Raw genomic sequence first — 23,180 nt, 5'->3', positions numbered from 1 at the left:
CAGATTTCTTTAATCAGTGGCAAAGTAAAACTTTTCAGACTATTTCCTTTTGAACATACATGAAATTAGTTATAGAACTTGGTCCTGGCTACAAAGGTTTATACATAATGCGTTTTGGTTACTGCTTAGGCATTCCACTGTATTCATATTAGCTTTTTTATAGTCTTTAAAGCACAAATCTCTTTCATACCATAGTATAACAGAAAGGGATCATATATGTAAGGCATACTGGAATAAGTGGTCAAGGCTGATCACAACATTGTAAATCAACTATATTTCAATAAATCTTTTAAAAATGAAAAAATAAATCAATGGTATTATATCATATACCTTAAAATTCCTGTGGAATCACTTAAATATACATTAAATTTCTAATGGTAAGAGTTGTATTTTCATAAACTTCTATTTTAATATAATTGTGACATTTCAATTGTCCAGTGTTAATTTCATTTTTTTTTCTCTCTCTTTTTTGGCCGCCCCGTGGTCTATAGAGTTCCAGGGCCAGGGCTCAGATCAGAACTGCACCTGCGGTAGCAGGGGATCCTTATTTCATTGTGCTGAGCCTGGAATCGAACCTGCCTCCCAGGTTGCTGCCTCCCAGCATTGCTGCTGATCCCATTGTGCCACAGCAGGAACTCCAACTTCATGTTTGTTTTGATGGCCTGTTTTATGTTTCCCTTGGTTATGGATCTCCAATGGTGTAATACCACAGAACAAATGCTGTTGCTCTGGCATCTCTCTTCATTTAGCTTTTGCCACTACTCATTCACTTATATTAACAAGAGATTACTGTGTTGCGTAAAAGGAACTTTATGGGTACAACTAGGTTAGTTAAATGTATAAAACTAATAATAAGTACCAGATTGAAATGTGGGGGAAAAAATGGTCAGGGCTGCTCACAGCTATAGCTTTTGGGCCATACGGGGTGAGAACCTTCTTTAGCACACCTGTAACTTTCCCATATATAAGGTACACTGGTTGGGAAGCCCTGCTTTTAAAGTATTTAACACTTTGGAAAAGTCAAATTAGGTTCAGTTAAGAACATACAGTCTTAATGAAGAAAAGACTTGGATTTCCAGTGTGTACTGTTTATACTTTTGTTGTAATTAGAATGTAGCGTTACTGTCTAGAAAAAAGTTCCAATTTTAATTTTCAAATCCTTAGATTCCACAAAATCTTTTACTTATGTACTTTTTTCTTTCCTTATCTGCTACGCACTTGAGGAAGGTAGCCCTTTCACTAGGTAGTATAAGTAACAAAACACTAAGTGAAAATAAGAAATGCTGAATAAGTTAAACTGTTGGAATTCCCATTGTGGCTTGGCAGCTTAAGAACCCTGCTAGTGTTCATGGGGATTCGAGTTCGATCCCTGGCCTTGCTCAGTGGGTTAAGGATCCAGCATTGCCAGGAGCTGTGGTGTAGGTTGCAGACAGGCCTCAGATCTGGCCTTGCTGTGACTGTGGTGTAAGCCAGAAGCTCCAGCTCTGATTCAACCCCTAGCCTGGCGGGAACTTCCATATGCCTCAGGTGTGGTTGTAAAAAGACCAAAAAAAAAAAAAAAGTTAAACTGTAAACTTACTGTATGCATAGCCTGTGTGCATTAGAGTACAATGGAATGCACCATATTTTGGTATTTGAACAAGTAAATGAAGAGGAGAAGGTAGGAGTTCTTCGGTGGCACAGTGAGTTAAGGATCTGGTGTTACTGCTGTTGCTCTAGTCACTGCCCTGGCACAGGTTCGATCTCTGGCCCAGGAACTTCCTCATGCCAAGGGTGTGGCCAAAAAAAGAAGGTTATTTGCATGTAAGATGGAGACTAATTTAGGCTGCCTTAATATTACCCTTCTCTGGACTTTACCTCCCCTTCATTTTTTTTTTTGTATTCTTGGTAACTTAAGTTATGTGCAGAAAATAGTATATGCTGAACATAGTATTGGACCCTGAGAATTAAAAACTGAATAATACTCAGTTCCTGTCTTCTCGTCTGTAGACTTTGTAGGTGTACAGAGTGCTGTAGGAGAAGAAAGAATTATATTTGTAGAAAGTGTGGGAGCAGTTTACAGAAAACAGTACAGAATATGTGTTTGTCAGACTGGGCAGATGGGATCATTTCAAACAAAAGGAACCATAGGTGCACTGAGGTGGGAAGTGTGGTAAGGCCAATGGTGATATGTCACTGAAACAAGGAGAGTGATTGGGGATGAGCCTGCAAAGGTGTGTCCTGCCTAGATTTTGATGGACTATCTTTACCAAGCAAAAAGTTAGGTATATCTTTATCCTATAGCAAAGGACGGAGGCAAAATATTTTTCATAGAGGAGCAAAATGATTTAGAGATCACTTGGATATCAGTGTTTAAGTGGAAACCCTCCATATTAAAAAGTCACATTTGAGGTAGTTGGAGTTGTGACTCTGATTCTGTTTTAAACTTGGATATAGTATCTTTTGTGTCTGTGGTCCCTTTTATAATGGGCTTGAGGGCTCTGCCCAATTGCTCTGTAATACAGGATAATTTATAATCAGAATGTTTTGAAAAAAGTTTAGAGCAATCAAAACCTATAAAATAGTACACCTGAAAATTCAGTTATTGAGAACTTGTCCTCTGAGTTAAGCTTAGGCAGACTCTAGAGCTTAAGCTGGAAAAATCAAGCCTCTGCTTATCAGAAGTTGAGCCACCAAGCTTAAAGGTTATGACTATCCTCATGGCCTGGAGGCATTTTGTGAAATTAGGGGGAGGGCAGACAAAGGAAGCAATGAAAGTGCTCATCAGGTTATATACAATAATAAGGAATATACATACAAAGCATTTGGAGCATGCTAATGAAGGAGCAACTAGTTCTGCTTGGGAAACTTGAGGGAGTCATCTCAGAGGTCGTAGGGCTGAGTTTTGAAGGTTAAATAGGGGTTTGTCAGGCTGAGTAGGACATTTCAGTGAGAAGCAGTATGTGCAGTAAAGTTACATACAACTTGGGCTGTGAAAAATAGGATGCAAGGATGTAAGAGACAGTGAATAGTCATGGGCTTTTTCTTAAAGTGTTGGGACTTCCATCTATGTATAATAGGGATTCATTGAGAGTTTAGATGGATAGGAGTGGGGAAATTTTATGTGTGACATACTTTTTTATAGTTAAAGTATGGGCCAGTACTGATTGCTAGTATTTTAGGACCTCCCCAAATGATTGTATACATGAATTGATAGCTAAAATAAGTGTTGACTGCCTCAAAAGGCTAAAATTCCAACTACATGGTGGTAGCTAGAAAGTTATGATTATAAAGAGAGAGGGGTAGATTATGGAAAATCTGTCAAAAGGTAATAAAGAAATGAAAAGATTTCTCTTGGCAGCCATCATTGTAAACTAGTCAATTGGTGCTTGTCTCATGCTAAGGAAACAGTTAATATCAATGGCCTGTCCTTATTTTTTGAGGTTTCGCCAAACAAATCATGGATTGACTTAATGTCCTGCATGTTAGTGGTCATTCAGCTTCTGCTGATTAGATTATAAGTCATATTTGTCTTAATATGTTCTTTTGCCCTAAACTTTATATTTGACTTAAAGATATGGAAATTAAAATTTCTAAGCTAAGAAGTATTTGTATTTATTTCAAGTTGAAATTTGTAGATTACCTATACTTGGTGTACCTTCATTGGTTATATTGAGTTAATTTATTGGCTTGAATGAAATCACTAGTATTTGACCATTTTTGACCTTTAAAATTGGTGGTTTCCAGGAGTTCCCGTCAGTGGTTAACGAATCCAACTAGGAACCATGAGGTTGCAGGTTCGATCCCTGGCCTCGCTCAGTGGGTTAAGAATCCGGCGTTGCCATGAGCTGTGGTGTAGGTCACAGACGCAGCTCAGATCTGGCGTTTCTGTGGCTCTGGCGTAGGCCAGCGGCTACAGCTCTGTTTAGACCCCTAGCCTGGGAACCTCCATATGCCACATGTGCGGCCCTAGAAAAGACAAAAAAACAAAAATAAATAAATAAAATAAAATTGGTAGTTTCCTATGGTGTTGCAGAACACTCTGGCTTCTCTGACTGTGTTTTACATTCACTTGTGTAATCGGGCACATGCACAAGGGTAGAATTGTATTTCAACAGCAGTCTAGTTAACTTCTTAATGGGCTCTTGGTTATTGGCTGGGCACTGCGAATGCAGATGGGTATGCCAATCTTCTTTTAGAGCTTAATATTGACTACTACATCTGCTGTTTAGTTGTATGTTTTGGAGGAATATTTTATCATTTAAAAATCTTTTTGCAGAGGCCTTATTGAGTGGAAACCAATTAAAGTTGGTTTAACTAAAATTTATTTTTATTCTACTTGAGAAAAGGAGATTTTGGGAGGCAGGATAAGGTGGCTATAGAAACCTTCAGTTCTTGGAAATATTAAGACCATATTTGCCCTTTTCATTGTCATTCTCTTATCCGTATGCAGTGGAGTTTCCTGGAGTCTAACAGAATGACATATGATACCTGATAAATTGAATTCAGAGCGGATAGGTGAATCCAGCTGTCTTCTAGCATGTCAGGCCTTAAAGATTTGTAAAAATGTAAGACAGTGTCACTCATCTCAAAAATTTTTACTTTGTTTTTGAAAATGGTTACTTTTCATAAAAATGTTAACATGTATTAGGTTTATTATATTTAATGAGTTACTATTTTAAAAATCTTGGTTCTGATTTCTAGTATGGTAAATATTAATGAGTATAACCCACACAAATGAAAGCTCTTTGAGGTATCTGAGTATAAGGGTCCTGAGATGATATCATTTGAGATCTGTTGTCTTAAGTATTAGGCAGAGTTTGGGAGTAGAGAATACAGGTAAAGGATAGTTTGGGAGTTCCCGTTGTGGATCAGTGGTTAACGAATCCGACTAGGAATGATGAGGTTGTGGGTTCAATCCCTGGCCTCGATCAGTGGGTTGGGGATCCGGCGTTGCCATGAGCTGTGGTGTAGGTTGCAGATGTGGATAGGATCTGGCGTTCCTGTAGCTCTTGGTGTAGGCCAGTGGCTACAGCTCTGATTGGACCCCTAGCCTGGGAATCTCCATATGCCGCAGGTGTGGCCCTAGAAAAGACAAAAAAAAAAAAGGTATAGCTGAGAAGGAAACTCAAGAGATCATGGTTTGTTTTTTTTTGTTTGTTTGTTTTTTTGGGGGGGTGCTGTACTTGCAGCATATGGAAGGAAGTTCCCAGGCTAGGGGTTGAATAGTAGCTGCGGCTGTAGACCTGTGCTACAGCCACACCAGATCTGAGCCACAATTGCAACTTATGCCACAGCTTGTAGCAGCACCAGGTTCTCAACTGACTAGGGAGGCCAGGGATCAAACCTGCATCCTTGTGGATACTAGCTGGGTTCTTAACCCGCTGAGCCACAATGGGAACTCCAAGAGCTCATGATCTTAACAACATATTTGGAGAATGAACCTGAGATCTTGGTTTCATCAGTGACAGAATTCTAGAGTTGTGTGAGGCATTATTGTAATGGAGTACAGCTTTTTATCTAGATTGTCCTAGGTTCAGACAATAGCTGAATCTAGATTGTCAAAGGTTCAGAATAGCTCAGTGCAGGGAATGATAAATTCCTGTGTTTGTGAGGGATAGGGAAGAAGTCCTAAATTAGAGTAATGTTTATAAAAATAAGAAAAGGTTGTGTGATTGCACAGTTTTAAGATTTTTGTTCGTGCCCTGTAGTAGATTAAGATCCAAGGTCATGTACATACATCCTAATATTTATACCCAGTACCTGTCAAAGTGCCTGATACATAAAATTGCTTAGTAAATTTTCATTGAATGGATTCTGTAAAGAAGACTTTTTTGGCCACACCTGCAGCATATGGAAATTCCCACATCAGGGATCAAACCTGTGCCATGGTTGCAGCCTGCATCACACATGCAGTAATGCCGGATCCTTTACCTGCTGTGCCACAAGATTTCTCTTTTAAGGAAGCATGGCTCAGGTATATTGATTTACCTGTGGATTTTTCTTCTATGAATGCCTGATTCTGAGTCATGAAGGAAAGAATGTTTAGACCAGTGCATTAGTAAAATGTAGTAGGTCTTACACAAGACACTGGGAAATACAAAATGGGGTGATAGTTGCTCCAGTAAATGTATGGTGTGCAGAGGAGTCGTGAACTTGTGCCTTTGTTGGGAAGGGCTTACAGGGGCTTTAACATCCAACCTGAGTTGCCCTGAAGGGTGAGTAGGAGTTTAGGGTTGAGGGTTTAGAATGAGGATTACCATGTATTGAAAAATTATGTTTTAGGAGTAAGTTTGTTTTAATTAACTTAGGACTTTATAGGGTGGCATGTGTGTAAGTGGCTGAAGATGCCTGAGAGAATAGTTGCCTAAGTTCTTTCCACATTGCAGACTTTGAAGTTTGGACTTCGGCTAGGTAGGCAGAAAGAGCCATTTTAGATTTTTAAGCAGGAGAGTGACATGAACAGGCATCTATCAGGAAGATATAGAGAAGGTTGTTTAGAAGTTGTAGCTGAGGAATGAGGGTCTGAATTAACTTCTGTAGCAGTGAAAATGGAGAAGACAGGTTTCAAAGTCCTGTAGAAGTAAAAATCAGTTGGATTTAATGAAAAATTAGGTAAGAGCTAGTGAAAATTTGGATTATAAGAAATAAATTGATGCCAAGGCTAGTCTCTCTACCTTTTCAGATATTCCCTAACTTGGAGTTCCTATTGTGGCTTAGTGGGTTAAGACCCCGACTAGTATCCACAAGGATGTAGGTTTGATCCCTGGCCTCACTCAGTGGGTTAAGGATCTGGCATTGCCAAAAGCTGTAGCATAGGTTGCAGATGTAGCTTGGATCTGGTGTTGCTGTGACTGTGGCACAGGCCTGCAGCTGCAGCTCCTATTTGACCCCTAGCCTGGGAACTTCCATATGCCATGCGTGTGGCTCTTAAAAAAACTCCCTAACTTGCAGATCTGTGAAGAGCCTGATCAAATAGAAGGATCTTTCTACACATAAATTCATTTCCCCCTGCTTCCCTTGCTTCCTTTCCTCTCCCACTTTGTATTTGTGGAAGAAATAAAGCACAAAGAATGGAGGAGAAAATGTAATAATCAAGAAAAGGAAAAGAGGTATGCGAAATTTATCATTTTATCTTGTCAGTTAAGATTGGCTGTAACTGGAGTTCCCGTCGTGGCGCAGTGGTTAACGAATCCGACTAGGAACCATGAGGTTGCGGGTTCAGTCCCTGCCCTTGCTCAGTGGGTTAACGATCCGGCGTTGCCGTGAGCTGTGGTGTAGGTTGCAGATGCGGCTCGGATCCTGCGTTGCTGTGGCTCTGGCGTAGGCTGGCGGCTACAGCTCCTCTTGGACCCCTAGCCTGAGAACCTCCATATGCCACGGGAGCGGCCCAAGAAATAGCAACAACAACAACAACAAAAAAGACAAAAGACAAAAAAAAAAAAAAAAAGATTGGCTTAGACTCGTTTCCCTTTGAAAAAATCTGGCTGATAGAATTAAAATAAATTATTTAATTTAGAGTGCCTTTTAACAAGAAACAGTTTTGTACATTACCAAAATAACATGATCTCATAATCATTAATATTTTAGAATAGGAACTAGATATTAAATGTTTCTCCAGATGTCCACAGAATGTCCTTTGTTGCTGATTTGTGGAGCCTATATAGGGACTATTAATTGCATCTCATTATCTATATCCTGTAATTCTCTTCAAATCTGGAATAGTCCTGACACTTGAAGGTAGCAGACCAGTTATCTATTATGCAGCACATCCCCCATTCTCATTTTGTCCAGTTGCTTCTTGGGTGTCATCTGCCCAGTTCCTCTAGTTCTTAGTCAAAGTAAATGTTGTTGGTGTGTACTTCATATCAGGACAGATCAGAAGGCCCAAAGTATCTGGTTCTATCCCCATTAGTGTTGGGAAGATTGATGAAGAGAGTAACAGTTTATTCCTTTCTTGAACATTTTCTACCTAATAATCATAAAACAGTCCAGTTGGTGATGTTACCTTAACACTATACCAGTGCCAGTGATTCTTCTAGTAGTTTGAACCGAATTTATAAATCTTTGCCTTAGGCAGCGGAAACGAATCTGACTAGGAACCATGAGGTTTTGGGTTTGATCCCCGGCCTCACTCAGTGGGTTGGATCCAGCATTGCCATGAGCTGTGGCTCTGGCGTAGGCCGGCGGCTATAGCTCCTTTTAGACCCCTAGCCTGGGAACCTCCATATGCCGCAGGTGCAGCCCTAAAAGGACAAGAGACAAAAATAAATAAATCTTTGCCTTAAAAAGGTTCATCTAATAATTAGGAATTATGAGATGACTTGACTTTGTTTTTATAGATTCTTTCTTCATTAACTCATTCTTTCGTATAGGAGTTTTTTTTTTTTTTTTCAACTGGGCCATTTGATTAACTCTGAAATACAGTTTTCCCTTATGAAAGTATAATCACAAATCTTTCTCTTTCGTTAGCAATTTTCTTAATTTAATACCTGCCTCAAATGGTGGCTGACTTGCAGTTATGGTCTTTTCTCCACCTTCCCCTCCCCTCCTCTCACTCCTCTCCTCCCTCCACCTCCTCCCCCCTCCCCCTTCCTTCGTGTATTTTTTTTGCTTGGGGTTTTTTTGTTCTTTTCTATGGCTGCACCCAAGGCACGTGGAAGCTCCTGAGCCAGGGATTGAATCTGAGCCATGGCTCCTGATCTACCCCACAGCTGTGGCAGCGCTGGATCTTTTTAACCCACTGCGCCAGGCCAGGGATCGAACATCTTACCTCTGCAGCGACCCAAGCTACTGCAGTTGGATTCTTTTTCTTTCTTTCTTTCTTTTTTTTTTTTTTTGTCTTTTTGCTATTTCTTTGGGCCGCTCCCGTGGCATATGGAGGTTCCCAGGCTAGGGGTCCAAGAGGAGCTGTAGTCTCCGGCCTATGCCAGAGCCACAGCAACGCAGGATCCGAGCCGCACCTGCAACCTACACCACAGCTCACGGCAACGCCGGATCGTTAACCCACTGAGCAAGGGCAGGGACTGAACCCACAACCTCATGGTTCCTAGTCGGATTCGTTAACCACTGCGCCACGACAGGAACTCCTGCAGTTGGATTCTTAACCCACTGCACCACAGGGGGAATTCCCTCTGCTATGTGTTTTTAAGCTGCTTCGTAAAATGTTTAATAATGAAAGCATACCTCTTTCTATGCTGGTAAATAATGTCTTATATTTAAGGTACATAGTTATTCTAAGATAATGAAAAAACATTTCTCTGAGATCTAGATCAAGGACAGATTTTATGCTGCCAGGATCAGTAGTGATTGACACTGGATTGAAGGAGTTGGAGATTGACTAGTCAGGTCCTGCATACCTGCTAACTCTAGCCCAGCTTTTTTTTTTTTTTTTGCCTTTTCTAGGGCCATTTTCTGTGGCATATGGAGGTTCCCAGGCTAGGGGTCCAATCGGAGCTGTAGCCACTGGCCTACACCACAGCCACAGCAATGCCAGATCCAAGCTGCGTCTGCGACCTATACTACAGCTCACGGCAACGCCAGATCCTTAACCCACTGAGCAAGGCCAGGGATTGAACCTGCAACCTCATGGTTCCTAGTCGGATTGGTTAACCACTGTGCCACGACGGGAGCTCCATTTTTTTTTTTTTTTTGTACTAAGTATTTTATTGCATGCTGCTGCCAGTGCATGTAAAATAATTACCCTTGTGAAAAATAAATCATGAAAATTCAGAGAGATAGATGTTAAGGACTAACAAAAGTATAAGTTTGTTTTGTATAGTATGGCACGTATTATAGAGATAGGCTTTTATACAGGTTTCAAATTCAGCTTGCTTTGGGTAGTCATTGTTCATGAAAAGTGGTTTAGAAAACCTTACTACAGAAAAGGAACAGAGTTTCTGGGGTCTGAAAGGATTCGTACTTGGAAGAGACTCCAGTCAACAGGAGGTCATGTTGAGCATTTTGCAGACAGAAGGGTTTCAGAGCTGCAGCTGCCTGGGAAAAACCTTTGAGGTTGAGCCCAGCCTCCAGCTGGAGCTGCCGAACCACTTTCTTCATGGCGTCGACACTGGAGGAACCAGACACTGGAGGAACCAGACACAGTGCACAGGAGGCTGGGCAGGTCCGCAGGCAGTGGGGTCCACAGGGCCAGATGGCAATATGTGCGGCGGGGCCCAGCTATTTTTTAAGTCTTGTAATTCTCCTTGACAGTTTTCAGGTCTACTTTGGAAACCTTTTATTCTTTTTAGATAGTAATCTGTAGTGACACACCGTATTTTTAAATTTTTATTGTTTTTTTTTTTTTTTTTTTTTGAGAGCAAGATCTGCTTGTTGGTTTCAGAACCTTGGGAAAAATCCTAAATTGTATGTATTCTTATATCCTTTTCTCAACCTAGTTTCCAGTACTATGTCCAATAGTATGTTTCCAATACTATGTTTTGGTGGATTCCAAGAAAAATGAGTGGGGTTGTTCATTGGGCAGATGTGCTCCTCAAAAGAGCTTGATTGTCAAATTTGCTACCATTTCTTTTTTTCCGTCATACTCTTTCTCCCACTTTCTAATCGTCACTCTCAGGGATTTGGAAAATAAAGATCTCTTGCTGCTTTCAAGTTTAGAGAACTGCTTTTACATTTTAAGACAACCTGTCACACATTATGAAAAGCAAGAAAGGGAGTGGTTGGCTGCCTATGCAGAAATTATGACTCTTTGATGGAATGACCCCAGGTCAGGGGCCTGGATTTCAGATTTCAGTTCAGCGATACTTTTACTTATTCTCTGAAGCATGAGCAAACTCTGGACATTGATTCACACTAAGCTCACATGAGATTGGTAAATCAGACTTCTGAGCTTTCACTAAGAAGTCAAGTGATTAATAATAGGACCTAAACTCTAACCTCAGCTGGACATATCAGCTTACCATTATTAAATTCTATTTAAAAAAGCCAATGAAGATCAGATGGGTTTTTTTGTTAAGTAAAATCTACTCAGAATAATGGCATTTGGGTGATCTTAAGGAGTCTTGAGGAATGTTGTTATCAAGCCCTTTTGTTAACCTTACCTAGCCTTTCATATTTTTGATATAAATTACTGGTGTATTCATATGATTCAGAAAGGGCATTTGCTTTGCCTCTGGATGGAATAGGAACAGTTTTTGACTGTATTGCTCTCTCTGTTGGGTATTTTTTGTATCAGTCTGAAAACTTTAGTTGTTGTTTTCATATTCTTAAGAAACTAAGAGAACAGTTTGTTTTGTTTTGTTTGTTTGTTTGTTTTTTAGGGCCGCACCCTTGGCATATGGAGGTTCCCAGGCTAGGGGTATAATTGGAGCTACAGCTTCTGGCCTACAACACAGCCACAGCAACGCAGGTTTTGAGCCATGACTGCAACCTACACCACAGCTCATGGCAACGCCAGATCCTTAACCCACTGAGCAAGGCCAGGGATCAAACCCGCAACCTCATGGTTCCTAGTCGGATTTGTTTCCCATTGTGGCACACAATGGGAACTCCCTGGTTTTTTAACAAAACCAAAAAATAGATGTGCTCTTTCTTGTGCAGATGGTTAGTCTCACCATTTGTATTCTAACTTTTTTCAAAAAGCTTTTTAGGATTACACCTCCTGTTTTTACTTCATGGTCAAAGCTCATTTCTATGTTTGAAAAATAGCTCTACTTCTCTTCATTAGAGAAGCAGCATAGCATGATGAAAGTAGCTTTAAATTTTTTACTTTTTTGGCGGGCGGCGGGGAGGGGGTCACACTCAACAGCATTTGGAAGTTCCCAGGCTAGGGGATGAATGGGAGCTACAGCTGCCAGCCTATGCCATAGCCATAGCAACCCTGGATCCTTAACCCACTGAGCAAGGCCCGCATCCTCATGTATACTACTCAGATTCATTTCTGCCGTGCCACAACAGGAACTCCTCCAATTTTTTTTTATTGTGGGAAAATATACATAACATTGAATTTACTGTCTTAACCATCTTTAAGTGTAGCATTCATTGGTATTAAATACATTCATAATGTTGTGCGCCCATCACCTCCATCCATGTGCTTGTGAAGCTAAAACTTTGTACCCATTCAGCAGTAACTCCATTAGAGGTAAGTGATTGCTTACAGCTCACTTAAAATTCACACGATGGTAGGTTTTTCTTCAGCTTGGCTTAGCTGTGTTAGGTATCCAGAGTAGGTGGGGAGTTGGTTAAAGCAGATAATGGCTCATCCAAACAAATAAGGTGAAATGAGACCAGGGTAAGGGATGTGGGGAAATATGCAAAGGAGAGAGATTTCATTTTGCCTAAATATTTCAGGATGTGTCTATAAGAGATAAGAATTTTAAAAATAACTGGAAGCAAAATAAACCATAGCCCACTGTAAACTTAAATTTAGTTCTTCTTTAAATTTGTCTGATTCTCAAAATTGTTTTTTATACTTGATTGTTCAGATAAAACCCAGACAAGGTCTATACATTGCATTTGACTGCAATGCCTCATTAAGTCATTTAATATCAAGTTCCTCTTCTCCTTTTTCATGTTATTCCTTTTCGGTCTGTTGTCATGTAGAAATTTCCATATTCTGCCTCTGGCTGGCTGTGTTCTTGTGGCATTATTATAAAATTAAGAAAAAATTAATCATGGTAAAATATATATAACAAACTACTCTCTTAGTCATTTGAAGTGTACAGTCCAGCACTGTTAAGTATAGTCACACTATTGTGTCTGTGGGTTTTTTTGGTTTTTTTTGTTTTTTTTTTGCTTTTAGGGCCACAACTGTGGCAGACGAATTTCCCAGGCTAGGGGTCAAATCGGAGCTGCAGCTACCAGCCTCCACCACAGCCATAGCAACATGGGATCCAAGCCACATCTGTGACCTACACCACAGCTCATGGCAACTCCAGATCCTTAGCCCATTGAGTGAGGCCAGGGATGGAACCTGCATCCTCATGGATACTAGTCAGGTTTGTTACTGCTGAGCCATGAGGAGAACTCCCTTGTGTTATTATTAACATATTCCTCTGTCTCCCTTATTTAAAGTATACTGGTACCAGATCTAGAGAGGCTGATTTGATTCAGGTTCAATTTTTTATTTTTAATTTTTTGGATGAAGGGGCAAGGGCATACATAGTTTTGACCTGTAAGTCTAGTTGTCCTGGTACTGAGATTGGTCCTTGGGTTGAGGTCTTAGAGCCAGATCTATTTAAAATTTTTCCATTGGATTTTTTTCCACTTTTTCTTTCTTTTTTAAAAGTTTTCTTATTGTTGATTTGCAGTGTTGTGCCAGTATCTGCTGAACAGCATAGTGACCTAGTCATACGTATATATAATTCCACTTTTTCATTAGAGGTTGTGAAATATTGGTTTTTCTAATTACTTAATTCTGCCTTTATTAGCTAGAGTACTGTTAAGAACATTTTATCATCTAGTGTCTGCCTGAAATGCAGGATAAATACTTGATTCTTTCCTTTTATCTTCCAGTTCTCAGGTGACTGAGTTGTCCAGTCCCCCCCCCCCCTTAAAGTTTTGAATTCATGCAGTTTTGGAATGTAGTCTTTCTTTTGATATTCAGATTATCTTACCTATGGCCAGCGGGTCCTCTTCAAGCTGGCTTCTTTGTCTTTCACAGCCATAGCATCTTTCCTAGTGTCTAGGCTTGTTTGTATTTTTCTGATCCCAGGCCTGAAATCCTCCATTTCCTCAGGGAGCTCCTAGTTCCTTTTAATGCAAAATTGTCTTTAGAGATCATAATATGAGCATCTAGTTTTTAAAAAGATGCTGTCTTTTTCAGTTATTTGGTTCTTCCATGTACTGATTGGTTTCTTTCCTAATTCAACAGGCATGCCCAAAGAAAAATACGAGCCTCCTGACCCTCGGAGGATGTACACAATTATGTCCTCCGAAGAAGCAGCAAATGGAAAGAAATCACATTGGGCAGAGCTTGAAATAAGTGGTAAGACATGCAAGCATAAATTTATGGTATGGAAGATAAGACATGGTAGAAAAATGTTTTCTAATGCCAGTATACAAGAAAAGCAATGCTATACTTTACCAGTGCTAATTTATCTTAGAAGCTGGAAGGGTCAGTGGAGAGAACATGGTTTGAGACAAAGTTCAAGACCCATTCTTTGCTTATTCTCTCGGTATCAGTGTCCTTTTATAAAATGGAGATAATAATATACAGGATGAAATGAAAGTAACACATAAAAAATGCCATATGTACAAAGGTTTGTTCTGATACTTAATTCTCTAATAAAATAGGATAGAACTTTTGCACTATCAAATTACAGGTTTCCACTGGGGTAAGAAATGCCTGCTCTGGTGTATGTTCTGGGATAGATTTGGTTCTCCTTATTTTCTTCATTTGCTTTTCAGTCCAAGTCTCTGGGGACAGCCTTATTCAGAAACACAAAATCTTAAGAGTTTGAAGCAAATTTCAAATTTTCCTTTTACCTTTAATGCAGTCTAGACAAATTCAGAGACATACACGAGCTTCCAGATGGTTATCCTCAGCATCTTTTTTAATAACTTGAAAAGTGGTGAAGGGACATTACTACTTTTCAAGGCAATCAGTGTTAAAGAAGTTTTGTGCTCATGTTGGTCTAATATGCCTATCCATACTTTCCTTCTAGTTTGTCTTAGTTTTTGTGTTTTGAAATAATACAGAGCAAGTTTTCTCTTCTTTTCACCTGATTGCCCTTGATTTTTTTTTTTAATTTAGTGCAGCAAACATACTGAGCATATGCTATGTGTAAAACATTTTGCCAAGTGCTGTACTAGGCATATGGAAGATACATAGATGAAAAACAAGTCTCTCTCATTCTGAAGCTTATGACATATTAGGGAGAGAAGGGAATATATGGTGTAAATAACTGATAGACAAAATATAACTGCCAAGTCTCAGTTGAGAAGTGTTATACTGAAAGAGAAAAAAGAAAGTAAGGATAATAGTACTTGACCCTTGCCAATTCAAAATTTCTAGTTAACCTGTTGAGTAAACCTAAACGTTCTCCTCTGCAGTCATAGGAGAAGTTGATACCTATATGGATTTCTCTTGTTTTCCCTCTTCTGATTTTTGGAGTGCTAGCTTTAATTTAGCCAATTTCAGTATTATAAAGTAGGTGTGGTGGAGTGAAATTTCTGTGTTTTGCCTTTTGTCTTTCCCCCATTTACTAGTTGATTACTCAAGCTACAATTTGTGTAGGAAAAGCAGAAAAGAATGCTTGTTTTTTTCCTTTTATTTACTAGTTTTCAGCATAAACTGTTGTCCTTTGAGAGTCACCAGTTAGATTTTTTTAAAGTTTAATTATTAACTAGTATATTTAGGTTTCAGATATATGCTCTGAGTTGTCATTATTGCTCATAATTTTTATGCTAAAATTGTTTTGTTGGCAAATCGGAGTTCTTTCAGTGACTTCTCAGTTCTTTGACACAACCCTAGTTGTCTTTGGTAATTTCCTTGCTGTATGGTATGGCAAGCTTTTCTTGCCTTGTATTTCCTGCCTAAAACCTAAAATAATGTCAATTTTTTGCCCAAGAAAAAATGATTGTTTTAGCTGGAAATGCTACTTCAAGACAATAATATCTATTGCTAGGGATGCTCATTACTGCTAGTTTGGTTGTTGTTTCTAGGTCTTTGCACAGATCTAGGAAATATGACATGTATTTATGTGGTTGATGAAAGATGTAATATACAGTGTTTATATAATTATATATTTATTTTATAAAATAGCTTTAAAGCTCTAAAATATATTTGTATATTGAAAGTTAAAATATGAAAACATGCTCTTTTGATTCAAATTCAGAATAATGGAGATTTAATTAGCTTTTTTTATAATTACATCTGTATCTCTTAATACTGAGAGTCCTAGTTCTCAAGGACGTGGGATGATGTAGTTTGAATATCCCATAATTACTTAATTACTTTATCCCATATCACACACATAATAGTCTCACAATAACAATACTAAAAATACCACCACCAATATGAGTGCTGAAAGCAGATAACACCACATATTTACCACTGCCCCCCTATTAAATAGATGTACTCTGTATTGTCAGAGTATGTAGCCATTACATACTATCAGCTTTTCCATTTAGCTTGCATAAACCCTCCATTTAGAATTAGTTTTGCAAGTAACTTTATGTTCAATGCCTCTTGCCAGTTCTTTTGTCTCTCTGTTCATTTTGGTTTTCTGGGAGCTTGTTCTCTAGATGCTTCCTTAGAAGGGGCTCATGGGAGCAGTATTCTCTGAGTTTGTTCCTTCCTTCTTCCCTCTCTCCCTCACCTGTAGCATGTGGAAGTCCCACACCACTGCAGTGACCTGAGCCACAGCAGTGACAGTGCTGGATCCTTAACCTTCTTGGCCACCAGGGAATTCCCGAGTTTCTTACAAGTTGATAACAGTTCTGCCTTTTATATTTGAGAGTCATTTTGGCTGAATGGAAAATCCCTGGGATTAAGGAAATGTGAATTCTTCCCTTAAGTGTGTTAAATGTTACTTCAGTTTTGCTGTAGGCTTGGTAATAGTCTAATTTTCTTTCCCATATTATTTATTTGCTCTTTTTTGCCTAGATGCCCAAAGGACTTTTTTTCTCCTTAAAATCAGTATTTTCATGAATATATCTTGATATTGGTTGTGCTACCTTGATATTCTCAGGTATAGTATACTCTTTCAATGTGGAGTTTGAATTTTTTTCCTTTTAATTTCAGAAAGTTTCCTTGGATTATAATTTCAGTATTTGTTCTGATCCCTGGCTTCAGAGAGATTCAGTCTCTGAATTTGAATATTCATTTCCATTTGTCTCAGAATCATTTTAAAAAATAAAGTACAATAAAATTCACTCCACCACAGCCACAGCAACGCAGAATCCAAGCCCCATCTTCGACCTACACCGCAGGACACGGCAACACCAGATCCTTAACCCGCTGAGTGAGGCCAGGGATGGAACCCAAAACCTCATGGTTCCTAGTCAGATTCATTTCCGCTGCGCCACGAGGGGAACTCCCGGATTTTTTTGAATAGACTATTTTTTAGAGTAGTTTTCAGGTTACAGCACATTTGACAGAAAGTACAGTGCATGACCCCTCCACTATCAACATCCCCCACCAGAGTGGTGTATTAGAATTGGTAAACTTCCATTGACACATCATGATCACCCAAAGTTTATTGTTTATTTACATTAGGGTACACTTTTTTTTCTTTTCTTTCTTTCTTTCTTTTTTTTTTTGTCTTTTGTCTTTTGAGGGCTGCACTGTGGCATATGGAGGTTCCCAGGCTAGGGATCTAATCGGAGCTGTAGCCGCTGGCCTACACCACAGCTCACGGCAATGCCAGATCCTTAACCCACTGAGCAAGGCCAGGGATTGAACCCACAATTATGGTTCCTAGTCAGATTCATTTCCGCTGCGCCATGATGGAAACTCCTAGGGTTCACTCTTAGTGTTACACCTTTTTGGGGTTTAGACAGATACTGTAATGGACATTTTTGGGGTTTAGACAAATGTATAACGGCATATATCCTCCACTGTCATGTCATACAGAGTAGTTTCATTGCCCTAAAAATCCTCTGGGATCTTCCTGTTCATTCCTCCTTCCCTCTTCCTGAACCCCTGTCAACCACTCATCTTTTTCCTATCTTTTACTGTCTCCATAGTTTTGCCTTTTCCAGAATGCCACACCCTTGGAGTCAAACAGTATGTAGACTTTTTAGATTGGGTTCTTTGACTTAGTAATGTTCATTTAAGTTCCTCCCTGTATTTTCATGGCTTGATGGTTCATTTCTTATTAGTACTAAATAATACTCTGTTGTCTGAATGTATCACAGTTTATCCATTCACCTACCAAAGGACGTCTTGGTTACTCCCAGGTTTTGGCAGTCATGGATAAAGTTGCTATAAATGTCCACATGCAGGTTTTTGTATGGATGTAAGTTTTCAACTCCTGAGTATTTATTGGAGCACAGTTGATGGATCATATGGTAAGAATATGTTTAATTTTGTTAGAAACTGCCAACCCATTTTCCAAAATGGCTATATCATTTTGTATCCTCTCCGATATTTGACCTTGTTATTGTTCTGGATTTTGCCTATTCTAACAGGTAAATAGGTATCTTATTGTTAATTTAATTTTCATTTCCATGATGACAAATGATTAAGAGCATCTGTTGTGTGCTTTTTTACTGTGTACATATCTTTGGTGAAATGTCTAGGTCTTTTGCCTTTTTTTTTTGTCTTTTTGCCATTTCTTCGGCTGCTACCTCGGCATATGGAGGTTCCCAGGCTAGGGGTCGAATCAGAGCTGTAGCTGCCAGCCTACACCACAGCAATGCGGGATCCGAGCCATGTCAGCAAGCTACACCACAGCAACGCCAGATCCTTAACCCACTGAGCAAGGCCAGGGATCGAACCCGCAACCTCATGGTTCCTAGTCAGATTCGTTAACCACTGAGCCACAATGGGAACTCTTTTTGCCCATTTTTTAATTGGATTGTTTGTTTTCTTGTTGAGTTTTAAGAGTTCTTTGTATATATTAACAGTCCTTTATCAGCTTTGTCTTTGCAAATGTTTTCTCCCAGTCTCTGGCTTTTCTTCTCATTCTCTTAACAGTGTCTTTCACATAGCAGAAGTTACTAATTTTAAGAGTCCAGCATAATTATTTCCTTCACATATTTGTGCTTTTGGTATTGTATCTAAAGTCATTGAAAACCCAAATCATGTAGATTTTCTCCTGTGTTATCTTCTAGCACAGGTAGGGGTTTATATTTTATGTTTACTTCTGATCCATTTTGGGATTTCATTGATGGCTCAGCAGGTTAAGGATCCAGCGTTGTTACTGCTGTGGCATGGGTTCAGTATTTGGCCTGGGGACTTGTGCATGCCACCCGTGCAGCCAAAAAAAATTAAAAAATAAAATGTGACCTATCTTGAGTTAATTTTTATGGGACTGTAAGGTTAGATACTTTTTTTTTTGTCTTGTGAATGTTCAGTTATTCAGAACCAATGGTTGAAATGATTTTTCTCTATGGTATTGCCTTTGCTCCTTTATTAAAGATCAGTTGACAGTATTTATGTGGGTCTATTTTTGGGCTCTCCGTTCTGTTTCATTGATCTTTTTATGTGTTCTTTTGCCAATTCCACAGTCTTGAATTACTGTAGCTTTGTAAGTCTTGAAGTTGGATAGCATCCAAATTTTATTCTTCAGTTTTGTGTTGACTATTCTGTATCCTTTATCTCTATATAAACTTTAGAATAAGTTTGTCAGTTTACAGAAAACAATTTGCTGGGCATTTAGTTGAGATGGCATTGAATTTGTAGATCAAGTTGGGAAGAACTAACATTTTGACAATATTGAGTCTTCCTATCCAGGAGCATGGAATGTCTTTACATTTATTTAGTTCTTTGATACCTTCCAGTTTTCCTCATGTAGACCATATGCGTATTTAAATTTATAACTATTTAATTTTGGGGGGGTGCTAGTGGTATTGTGATTTTAATGTCAGATTCCATTTGTTCATCTCTGGTATATAAGAAAGTGGTTGGTTTTTTAAAAATCCTTTTTGATTTATTTTTCATTTGTGATTTTTAAAAATTTCTTTCTGATTTCTGGTTTTTTTTTTTTTTTTTTTTTTTTTGGTCGCACCCACAGCATATGGAAGTTCTTGGGCCAAGGATTGAATCTGAGCCACAGTTGGGGCAATACTGGATCCTTTTTTTTTTAATTTTATTTATTTATTTATTTATTTTTGTCTTTTTTTGTTATTGTTGTTGCTATTTCTTGGGCTACTCCCGCGGCATATGGAGGTTCCCAGGCTAGGGGTTGAATCGGAGCTGTAGCCACCGGCCTACGCCAGAGCCACAGCCACGCAGGATCCGAGCCGCGTCTGCAACCTACACCACAGCTCACGGCAACGCCGGATCGTTAACCCACTGAGCAAGGGCAGGGACCGAACCCGCAACCTCATGGTTCCTAGTCAGATTCGTTAACCACTGCGCCACGACGGGAACTCCAATACTAGATCCTTAAGCCACTGCAGTGGCCTAGGGATTGACCCAGAGTGCCAAAGAGACAACACTGGATCCTTAACCAACTGTGCCACAGCGGGAACTCCCTCCTCCTACTTTTCTAAAAGCATTCTCATGTGGTTTTTATTAAGCTCTTTGTAGTTTAGTTTTCCTTTGCTGAGTTTTTCTAAACCTTATTTATGTTCTTTTATTGATTCATCTTTTTTTTTGAAAGAATATAAAATTGTCTTTATTTTTTTTTTATTTTTTTCCTGCTGTACAGCATGGAGACCAAGTTACAACTTACACGTATACTTTTTTTTTCCCACCCTTTGTTCTGTTGCAATGTAAGTATCTAGACATAGTTCTCAATGCTACTCAATAGGATCTCATTGTAAATCCATTCCAAGTTGCATCTGATAACTCCAAGCTCATGAAGATTTGTCATTTCTTAATACCTTTCAGCTCATTTTGAAATTGTAGATGATAGTTTTTTGGATGTGTATGTGGTATGTTTTTGCTGTCTAGAGGGAGTTGCTCTGTTCCTTAAACTCTTCGCTTATACTAACTTTTAAAAATATATAACTTTCATGGGATTTGACTGTATAACTTCTTTGTTGTTCATTTTAATTTAAATTTAGTTGTTTTTTTTTTTAACTTTTAGATGTGATTCAAAATAGTTTTTAACTTTAGAGTTTCCTCTTCTGTGTTTTTGTTTATTCACGGAGTGTTCAGAAACGTGGGAACTTGTTTTCCGAGGCTTTCTATTTATGCTCCCTTCTCACATTATCTGGACCTTTTTTTCCCTTCATCTCTTTTGTACCTGTCCTACTCACTTTTACCTCTGTTTTTGGAACTTTTTTTCTCAATGTGGGGCCCTAGCTGGTCAGTTTGGAGAATTCCTGGGGCCCAGATTGCTTTCACCCTTGCTGTGGACACTTTGCACTCATTACTGAATTGCACTAAACTCCTCCCAGTTGATAATGTTCTCAAATTAGTATTCTCTGGTGGATACTAGGTGATTTCTCTTCTTTCAGTTCTATTCATTACCACTGAGCCGCAATAGGAACTCCTGCCTCATAATTTTTTATTGGCTGAATTACAGTGTGTATTTTCCTTTTTTAAGTGCTTGATATTTTTGTATTTGTATAAATAGTCTTGAGATTTGTTCTGGGATGCAGTTAAATTATTTGGAAATCGTTTGATTTGGGGGCTTGCTTTTAAATAATCCTAAGTTCTCTGCGAATTACTCTGGTGGGAACACAGAAGTTTTCTTGCCTATGTGATCAAAAGGATTATTCCTTCTCCCTTTTTTTGGTTAGTCTCCACTTCCCCGTCTCTGGCCCATGCATTTGCTGATTAGCACTCAGCTGAAGACTCAGGGTGGGTGAGGATGTCCTCTTCAGATCTCCAGAGCTTTCTGTGTAGTCTCTCCTCTTTGGCACTCTGCACTGTGAATTATAGCTGCCTTGCCATCTCTGGATTCGCAATTTCATCTCCTAAACATGCCATCACCAGACTCCAGCTGGTTTCTGTCTCCCTGTACTAATTTCTAGAAACTGTAGCGGGAAACTGGAACAGTCTTGGGGGCTCACCTTGTTTGTTTCCCATCTGTCAATAATCACTGACTGTCCTGTGCTGCCTGGTGTCCAGTGCCTGAAACTCAAATTTTCATATATTTTTCTGGTTTAGGTGGAAAGGAAACAATCTATGTTACTGTTCTCTCTTGCTGAAAATGTGAGTCTGTCATAGGTTTTTTTTTTTTTTTTTAATTGTGTTTGGTAACGCCAATATTCAAATTTTCTAGGGGTTCTATTTTGTTTTCTTCTGCCTTTCAGCCCTCTGGTCTGGTAATTTGTGTTAATTAAATGCTGGGAATTATATATGAAATGGTAGAATAATTTGAGGTTAGATGGTTATCTCTTCCTTAGGAGCGAATTTGCTTTTGTATTTACCAGATAGTTGTGGTAGGAGTGAATGGGTAACCTTAAATTAATTAGGGATTCATTCATCTTAATTTGGACCTAGCGTTTTGTGGTTGTAAGGGTTGGCTTACTGCAGGGTCACTCCTGTTCTCTTTATAGATGCCAGCTGGTATCTTGGTGGTTAACAGTCTAATTCCTAAGGTTCTTCAATTCCCCCCCACACACACACACCTTTTTTTTTTTTTCTTTGTTTGGGCTGCACCTGTAGCATGTGGAAATTCCCAGAGCTATGGGTCAAATGGGAGCTGCTGATGGAGCCTATGCCACAGCCACAGCAACACCAGATCCTTAACCCACTGAGTGAGGCCAGGGATCAAACCTGCATCCTCATGGACACTATGTTGGGTTCTTAACCCACTGAGCCACAGCAGGAACTCCCAATTTCTGTTTTGTCTTCCCAGCAATGTAAGAAGACTTAAAGTTGTGCTTAACACCCCCAGCTTTCACCTCATCTACTTGCTTCTGCTGCTTGTGATTCAGCATATTCTTCCAGAAGTAATGTGGTGGGATGTGTCCCGATCATTACCTCTCTTTGCTTCCCTTCTTTCCAAGTTCTTTGTCTCTCATATCTTTGCTGCTTCTGTACCTACAAGAAGGTAATCAAACCATGATAAATATAGGGGAGAGAGCTTGAACTATTATCTTTTCTCTAAGATTGTCCTAATCAGCCCTTGAGAAAAGAAAGCAGAATCACAGAAAGCATCCTAGAATAGCTGACTCCTCAGTTAATGATACCACTCAAGGGAAAGTGGAGTTAATGGCATCTCAGGAAGAGGGGACATGTGAGAATACAAAAAAGTATATAGTGGAAGTCTCTCACCCCCCTGCTGCACCTCCCATCGTATACACACACTCACATATACTTAAACCATACACATGGCCATTCACATACAGCTCTTGAAGTTTCCTTTGCAAATCTTTGGGGTCCCTCTATGCATATATAAATTAGATTATAATTCCATACCTTATCCTAAATTCAGAAGGTAGTATATGTGTAGTTCTGCACTGTGCTTGTTTTTTGAAAAATGTAACATATTTTGAAGAAATTTCTAAATAAGTGTATTGATAGCTCTCCTGTACATTTTAAGCTCCGTACTATTTCTGTCACATGTGTACTGTGATTTATTTAAGTGGTACTGTACCTGTGGTCAGTCTGACAAACAGTACTGTAGTGAACAACCTTGTAGGTTATTTTGTATTTCTGCTCATATATCTGTAGG

The 23,180-nt window shown here is 39.2% G+C and overlaps 1 protein-coding gene across 4 annotated transcripts in view; it reads left to right on the top strand.

The window, feature by feature from the left end:
- Window positions 1–23,180, top strand: part of CNOT6 (CCR4-NOT transcription complex subunit 6) — a 68,392-nt gene that overhangs the window by 1,913 nt on the left and 43,299 nt on the right. For 3 of the 4 annotated variants that reach the window (XM_047777853.1, XM_047777854.1, XM_047777852.1), the window contains exon 2: window positions 13,811–13,924. In XM_047777853.1, the coding sequence (XP_047633809.1) occupies window positions 13,813–13,924 (112 nt within the window). In that variant the 5' untranslated portion in view covers window positions 13,811–13,812. Of the gene's footprint in view, window positions 1–13,804; window positions 13,925–23,180 lie in introns of those variants that run through there. The other variant, XM_047777855.1, reaches the window with a different exon arrangement.

Source organism: Phacochoerus africanus, chromosome 4, assembly GCF_016906955.1.
Source record: "Phacochoerus africanus isolate WHEZ1 chromosome 4, ROS_Pafr_v1, whole genome shotgun sequence".
Taxonomy (NCBI): Eukaryota; Metazoa; Chordata; class Mammalia; order Artiodactyla; family Suidae; genus Phacochoerus; species Phacochoerus africanus.
The sequence above is the reverse complement of the archived record's forward strand: the minus strand, read 5'-3'. Positions and strand labels throughout refer to the sequence as shown.